This window comes from Pediculus humanus, genomic scaffold (assembly GCF_000006295.1).
Source record: "Pediculus humanus corporis 1103172108290 genomic scaffold, whole genome shotgun sequence".
NCBI lineage: Eukaryota > Metazoa > Arthropoda > Insecta > Psocodea > Pediculidae > Pediculus > Pediculus humanus.
This window is the reverse complement of record NW_002987859.1, coordinates 1,549,912-1,558,636: the sequence shown is the minus strand read 5'-3', so window position 1 is coordinate 1,558,636 and position 8,725 is coordinate 1,549,912. Positions and strand designations below refer to the sequence as shown.

The window sequence follows — 8,725 nt, the reverse complement described above, 5'->3', positions numbered from 1 at the left end:
GGGGGGGTAAAAAAAATTTAAAAAAAGGTTCCGGGGTTTTTTTTTTTTTTTGGCCAAAAAAAAAAGGGGAAAAAAAAAAAATTTTGGGGGTTTTCCAAAAAAAAAAAAAAAAAAAAAAAAAAAAGTGGGGGGGGGTTAATAAAAATAAAAAAAGGGTCCTTTAAAATTATAAATTTTTTTTTTTTTTTTTTTTTTTTTTTAAATAATAATGATGATAATTTTTTTTTTTTAATTATTATTATTGTTTTTATAGCTTTATAACATTTTTGTGAGCTTTATTATTATTATTATTATGTATGATGATGATGAATAAAATTTAATGAAATATTTAAATTTATTTTTGATTTTTTTTTTAATTATTATTATTATTATTATTAATATTAATTTTTGTTTTTTTTTTTTTTTTTTTTTTGTAATCGTAATTATTGATTATTGACACAAAAATATTTATTTTAAATGAAAAAGGGAGAGAGAGAGAGAGAGAGAGAGAGAGAAAAGGATGAAATAAGAAGAAAGAAAGGATGAGTAAAAGTTATTGTTAAAATGGTGATTGTAATTTTATATTATTGTTATTATTATTATTATTATTATTATTAATATGTTATATATTTATTGTAATTTTGATGTTGAGGAACTAGAAGTAACAATCGAACGATTTCGTTTGTTTGTTTGTTTGTTTTCTTGTTTGTTTTTATTTATTTAAATTCAAGTGTAGTGAAAACAAAAAAAATGTGGTTTTACTGTTTAAAAAAAAATCATTAACGAGAATTATTATTATTATTATTATTATTATTAATATTTGAATAATGTGGGGGGTTTGAGACGAATCGGGAGTAATAAAAAAAACCAAGCCAGGGGGGAGGGGGAGGGGGAGACGACGACGACGACGACGACGACGACTAATTTATTTTTATTTGTTCTAATTAATTTAATTTTTTTTTTTTTAAATTTTTTTAAATAAGGCGTGACGCTACAAATTTTTTTTTGTTTTCCCCACGTTTTTCATTTCTTATAAAAAAAAATAAAAAAAATGTTTATTTTTCCGACTTTTTTCGAATCTATTTTTGTACATTTATTGTGGTGAGGGGCGGGAGGCGGGAGGGGGGCAAATCCGATCCGGAGCTTTTACCTTCCTAAATTTGGAGGTAAGCCAGACATCATCGGACAAAAATTTTGTTTTCTCATTCTTCTTACACAACATTCTTTTCCGCTATAATCATCATCATCATCATCATCACAATAGTCACCATCTTTATCATCATCATCATCATCATCATTACTATTATTATTATTTTAGTTTTTATTTATAAAAAAAAAAAAAAAAAAAAACTCAGGTAAAATTTAAAATTAAAAATATTTCCCCTTGGACATTATTCAAAACATAAAAAAAACATTTTGACTGATTTATAAATGATGATGATAATAATAATAATAATGATAATGATAATGATAATGATAATTGTTCTAATAATCCATTGATAATTTTATTTAAGGTACAAAACAAAAATTATTTTACGATTAAAAAAAATGGCGGATTAATATAATTTTAGGGAAAACGGTAAAAACAACATTTTTTTTGATTGTTATTGTTGTTCTGAGAAGGAAAAAGAAATTAATAATAATAATAATAATATTTTTTATTTAAATATAATAAATGAATTTCGGTGTGAAAAAGTGTGGGTGGGTGTTATTACTCATAAAAATTACCATAAAAGGAAATTTATCAAAATTTTGTTTTAAAATTGAAAAAAAAAAAAAAAAGAATGATTAATTATGAATTTTGTTTTACGCCCGTTAGCACACGTATTAAATTTCAAAATTTACAGGAAGTGTTGCGAATTTTCTCTCTCTCTCTCTCTCTCTCTGGTAAACGTACAACACATTCTCTCTCTCTCTCTCTTATTTATTTTAATAATTTTTTTTTTTTGGATTTGCGCCCGGTCTAATTTTTTTTTTGTGTGAATTTAAATCAAAATTAAAAAAAAAATTTTTAACGCGTTGATTTTTTTTACGAGGTGATCGATTGATTGATTTTAGTCACGGACTTTTTTTTTTTTTTTTTTATTGTTTAAAAGTTCGCGACTTTGAAAAAAATTATTATTATTATTATTATTAAAGTTTATTTATTTATTTATTTTTTTAATGGGTTTATGTATTTTTTTTTTTAAAACAATTTTCGAAGAAAAAAATATTAAAATTCTAAAAAAAAAAAAAAAAAAAAAAAAATTGTAGAATTTTTGTAAATTTTTGCCAAAAAAAATACGCGGAAAAAATTATGTAACGAAACCGTCGTCGTCGTCGTCGTCGTCGTCGCCGCCGTCATCATCATCATCATCATCATCATCATCATCATCGTCTTTGACTTCGTCTGAACAAAAAAAAAAAAAAAAATAAATAATAATAATCATTTAATGAAGAAAGAAGAAATATCCAAAATTCAAATAAGAAGAAGAAGAAGAAGAAGAATCCTCGACGGCAACTGAACAATATGGGAAATTTACGCGGCGTTAAATATTAATTTAAAAAAAAAAACGCGAGTTTTTTAAAATCAATATTTAATAAGGATGCATATTGGAAAAAATCAATAATCAATAATCAATAATATAAATTTATATTGAATTAAATATAAAAGTATATAATATAGTACACGTTTAAGAAAAAAAGAAATTTATTTTTATAATATTTTAATTAGTATAATAAATAATCATATTTATATACATATATTTATGTATTACAAATAATTTTATGTTATTTTATTTATAATATGATATTTCCTTTTATTTATAAAATAACAAAAAATATTTATTAATAATAATAATCATCATCATCATCATCATCATCATCATCGAATGATGAAAAAGGAGAAGCGAAAAAAAAAAAAAAATTAATTTTGTTGTATTTGTTGTTAAATTTAAACGAAACACTGAAGCTATTTAATTATTATTATTTTTTAAATTTAATTAATTAATTAATTAATTAATTAGAGATAAATTCGTTAATTAACAAAATTTAAAAAAAAAAGGCAAATTTTTAATTATTATTATCATTAAAAAAAAACACGAAAAATTCACAAACTCACGCACACACGCACACGCGCGAGTAAAAATCCGGATATTCAAAAAAAAAAAAAAAAACACTTTAACAAAAAATGATAATATTTATTTATTTGTTAGCATGTCATCGATTCATTTCCGGTTTGAAATGAATTTAAAATTGAAAAAAAATTTTTTTTGATTGGTTAAAAACACACAACATCACAAAACAACGTAAAACTTTATACTGAATATGATCGATAATAATTTTTTTTTTTTTTTAAATTTTCTAAGGTTTCCATTTTGTAACAAAGAAAAAAAAAACGTACGCCCCACTCCTGCCACGATTTTTTTTTTAAAAAAAAAAAAACGTTAAATCCGCCTTACATTAATCATCATTTCGATACAATCTTTTCATTTTTTTGTTTTTAAATATTATTTACGATGCCAAATCCCGAAGAAAAGTTTTCCGACGAGTGCCAAAAATAAAAAATTTAATGACGTCATCATCCGTTTAGAAAAAATTTTCTTTCTAATTTGCCAATTTTTTTTTTTTTTTTTTTAAATGCATCACACCACGTTCGATCGATTATATTTTTAATTTTTTTTTGTGAACCATGTCAGACTTTATTGTACATTTCGATTATTCGTCATAGTTTGTAAAGATGTGACGTCATAAAAGATTAACGATACCCTTAATACTACCCTGAATTTTTTTTTTTTTTTTTAAATTACACACGTATTTGATTTCTTTATTCGGCCGTATTTTAAATTTTTTTTTTTTTTTCGACTCGATTTAGGGATAGGTAATTATATGTCTGAAATTTACGTTGATGATAATAATAATAATGATAATAATAATGACGAAGGGAAAAAAAAAATTTGATCGATAATATTTTATACCTGACAAAAGGAAAACGATGACTGCGACTGACGGACCGACCGACTTCCTTTTTCGTAAATATTTTCGTTATGTTTACATACATAAAAAATAAATAAATTTTATTAGGCTTTTTGCCAGGCCTTGGAATTTATTTATTTATAACCCCCCCCTGCCTCCCTCCCTCACTCCCCATTGAATTAATTATGTTAATAATTTTGACATTGAAAATTCCACAAATTTTCTTTTTACTCGAATACGAATAACAAAAAAAAAAATCGTCATTATTTTCTCGTAAAAAAAAAAAAAAAAAAAAATTGGACGCATTTTCACGTCGTCGTCCTCGTATTTTTACATTCCACCTACATTATTATTATTATTATCATCATTATTATTATTAAAATTGTAAATAAATAAATGAAAAACCCGCCAATTTAATTTTAAACTTTTTACAACGTTATACACGACTAAAAAGAAAATGAATTCAAATTATAATGATATTTATTTATTTTTTATAGTTTCACTTCCCACGTGATAATTTTTACAACTTTACGCGAGTTTATTTATTTTTAAATAAATATATATTTATATAAATACAACGAACACGCGCACACGAATACACGAATGCACGTACGTACACGCCCACAAAATAAATAATTCATTAAATTTCATTCAAAAAAGAAAAACGATTTGACGAACAAAACAATTTAAATTATTATTATTATTATTATTATTTTCACTTAATTTGAATCCATAAAAAGAAAATTTTTTTTTTTTTAAATCGTGACGTAAAAAAAAAAAAAAAACGCAAAACAATGAAACGACGTGCATGTGTGTATATGTGTCTGTGTGTGTGTGCGTAGTTGATAAATCTTTGTAGTATTATTATTATTATTAAAATGGCGTGAATATGAATATTATTCCCATGATTAAAATTTTCAATACGTTAAAGTGTTTTTTTTTTCCGTTTTTTTTTTTTTTTTTTTATTGACTAACCGGTACGTGCGAAATAAATTACGCGTGTGCACGTATGTGATGCGTGTATTTTCTTTTATTATTATTATTATTATTATTATTATTATGAGTGCTACATAAATATATCCAGCTGGTAAATTTAATTTCAAAAAAAAAAAAAAAAAGTTGTTTATCTTTTTTTAATTTTATTCGTATTTATTTTTATTGGCGTTAAACGCGACGGGGGTTAAATAAAACAAAATAATAATAATAATAATAATAATATTGTTTATGAATTGTTTAAGTAAAAACTTGCCAAATTTATATATAAAAAAAAAAAATTATTTATTTATTTTTAAAATTCGGTCATTTATAATCTCTCGTGTTATTTATTTATTGTATGTTATCTTTGAAACCGCGTTATTAATTATGCCCATAAATAAATTTAACACGTGTTTTAAATTATTATTATTATCGGGTATGGGATATGGAGGGAAAACTTCGAGGAGAGATCTCTCCTGCAATTACCACGAGGTGTTTTTTTTTTTTTTTTTTTTTTTTTTTTTAAATATTTCAGGTTAAAAAAATAATAATAATGATGATGTTGTAAAATTTTTATTTTTATCGCCTTGAGGTTATAAAAGTCGTAAAAACAAAATGTCGGTTATAATAATTTTAAATATTTAAATTAAGGAGAGTCTTCGGATGAATAAAAAATCAGGTTTCCACCAATTATTTATTTACCATTGCAGAATCTACGAATTATACATCTCAAGATGTTGTTACCGATGATTACGGTGATGGAAAATTTCCTTCTTCTTTAAATAAATATCCAAGTCCTTATAAACCAGGCGCCCCTCAACAATCGCCGCGTAATTTGAAACCTAACGATATCGGTCAGAAACCAGTTGATGAATCTGAAAAATCGGTACCCAAAGATGATTCCGTTCCTTGGCGTTCGAGAGATAAATCACCACGTTCGGGTTTTCCACGTCGTAATTTACCTCTTGAAGATAATTTGAAAAAGGATTTCGAATCGAAACCTAAACCCTGGACCGAGGAAACGATTACTTTGAAAAAGACAAATATTGAAAAAAGAGAAATAGAAAAAGAAAAATTGGAAACGGTGGATTTAAAACCTTTTGACAAAAAACAAAAATTGGAAACGACAAAAAGTGATGAAACGACGACGCAAAAATTAACATCGAAAACTAAATTTGACGAAACGGAAGATCGAATCATAAAAAAATATGACGTGACCGAGGAAGAAGAAGAAGAAGAAGAAATTGGAGAAAAAACAAAACCGAAAGGAATTCCTTGGAAACGAGGACTTAAAAAATTAAAAGAATCAAAACTCGAACAGATAAAAGATACGACGAAAATTAGAGACAGGAGTTTGGATTCGTTACAAAAAGCTACGGATGACAATAAGAGAAAGCCGAAGCTAACAGGAAAATATCAAACGGATGAAACTGTGGAAAGACCGTTTGGCGGAAGGCGAACTAGTTTGCACGATCATATCGAAGAGGAAGAGAAAAAGCAAATGAAGCAAGTTCCTTGGACAAAGCAAATGCCGACTCTTAAACGTACCGCGCCGCAAGTAAAAGAAATACCAAAAGAAACACTTGAGGAAGTCACACTAAAACCTACAGTTTTAGAAAAAAAATTGCCCACGAAAGAAAAACTTCCCGACGTCGACTTGAAACCGGTTGAAAAACAAGATAAGAATAAATTAAAAGAAGAAATTAAAACGAAAATGGAAAGCGATATTAAAAAAATATTAACTGATAAAGAAAAAAAATTAAAATCGATTATAAAAGAAAAATCTGTGGATTCTGATAACGAAGATAATAAACGAAAAAGGGTTGATTTCTTAAAAGAAGTTGAAGAGGTTTTAATATCGCCATTGAATGATGATGTACCTAAAAATGAAAAATACATCATGACGGAAGACTCGGAAATATTAAAAACAAAAACTGATGAAACAATCGATCAAACCTTACATCCCTTCAACAAAAAAATAATACGGCAAAAAACACCCATAAAAAAATCTATTGAAGAAGATGAAAGTTATTGGCGTAAAGAAAAAAATAAAATAAAAGATGTGGAAGAAAATGAAGGAATACATTTGAAAATCAAACAAGATGAATATGATACAGAACCAACAGACGAAAAAGAAGATACTGAAGAAGAACGAAAGGATGAAAAAACACTTCCGTGGAAACGTGGTAAAAAACCATCCGAATTAAAACCTCAAAAAGCAGAAGAAAGTTCAGTAGAATCCGAAAAACCACATCAAGTTACTTTGAAACCGGTGAAGCGACCACAACCGAAAGAACACGTACCCGAACAAATCGAAAAAGTAGAATTGAAACCAGTTGTGAAAGTCAAACATGAAGATAAACCTGAAGAAATGGAAAAAGTTGAATTGAAACCTGTCGAAAGAGACGAACCGGAGGAAGATAAAGCACCTGACGATAAACGAAAACCCAAACAAAAGCGAAAGAAACCTGGATTAAAAGATATAGAGTCACCGGATGAAGTAGAACTAGAAAAGTATGAGCCATTCGAAAAAGACGATAAAGTTCCGGAACCAAAAGAAGAAACGAAATTACCTTGGCAACGTGGCAAGAAGCCCGAAAAACCTGTTGAAGAAGATAAGAAACCGGAATGGACCATAACGAGGAAACCGAAAACAGAAAACCGGAAGAAGATGTTGAATTTATGAAAGGTAAACGTCGTCCGAAACCAGGAAGAAAAAGAAACAGTACAATTAAAACCCTTCAAAAAAGATAAACCCGAAGACACCAAGAAAGATGATGATTCGAAACCAATTAAATTTACTCCAAAACCATTAGATGAAGGCGACAACGTAGATCTCTTGCCTTATGATCGAAAAGAACCAGAAGGCGAAAAACAAGACGAGAAACCCTTACCCTGGCGACGTGGTAAAAAGCCGCGCGAACCATCTGAAGATAAACCAGAAGAAATATCTAAAGAACCGGAAAAGCCTCATCAGGTAACATTGAAACCAGTCAAACGACCACAACCCAAAGAACACGTACCCGAACAAATCGAAAAAGTAGAATTGAAACCGGTTGTGAAAGTCAAACATGAAGATAAGCCAGAAGAAATGGAAAAAGTTGAATTGAAACCCGTTGAAAGAGACGAACCGGAGGAAGATAAAACACCTGACGATAAACGAAAACCGAAACAAAAGCGAAAGAAGCCTGGACTCAAGGATATTGAGTCACCCGATGACGTAGAACTAGAAAAGTATGAACCGTTCGAAAAAGACGATAAAGTTCCGGAACCAAAAGAGGAAACGAAATTACCTTGGCAACGTGGCAAGAAGCCAGATAAACCTGTTGAAGAAGATAAGAAACCGGAATGGACTATAACGAGGAAACCGAAACCAGAAAAACCGGAAGAAGATGTTGAATTCATGAAAGGTAAACGTCGTCCGAAACCAGAGGAAGAAAAAGAAACAGTACAATTAAAACCCTTCAAAAAAGATAAACCCGAAGACACAAAGAAAGACGATGATTCGAAACCAATTAAATTTACTCCAAAACCATTAGATGAAGGCGACAACGTAGATCTCTTGCCTTATGATCGGAAGGAACCAGAAGGCGAAAAACAAGACGAGAAAACCTTACCCTGGCGACGTGGTAAAAAGCCGCGCGAACCATCTGAAGATAAACCAGAAGAAATATCAAAAGAACCGGAAAAGCCTCATCAGGTAACATTAAAACCGGTCAAGCGACCTCAACCTAAACAACACGTCCCAGAACAAATCGAAAAAGTGGAATTGAAACCGGTTGTGAAAGTCAAACACGAGGATAAACCAGAAGAAATG

At 28.2% G+C, this 8,725-nt stretch overlaps 1 protein-coding gene across 1 annotated transcript in view; it reads left to right on the top strand.

Moving 5' to 3' along the window:
• Positions 1-5,295: 5,295 nt before the first annotated feature.
• Positions 5,296-8,725, top strand: part of Phum_PHUM540980 (novex-3, putative) — a gene marked incomplete at both ends in the record, with an annotated part of 11,698 nt that continues 8,268 nt past the window's right edge. The window contains 3 exons of the mRNA XM_002431648.1: positions 5,296-5,344; positions 5,619-7,513; positions 7,598-8,695. Coding sequence (XP_002431693.1) covers positions 5,296-5,344; positions 5,619-7,513; positions 7,598-8,695 — 3,042 coding nt within the window. The remainder of the gene's footprint in view (positions 5,345-5,618; positions 7,514-7,597; positions 8,696-8,725) is intronic.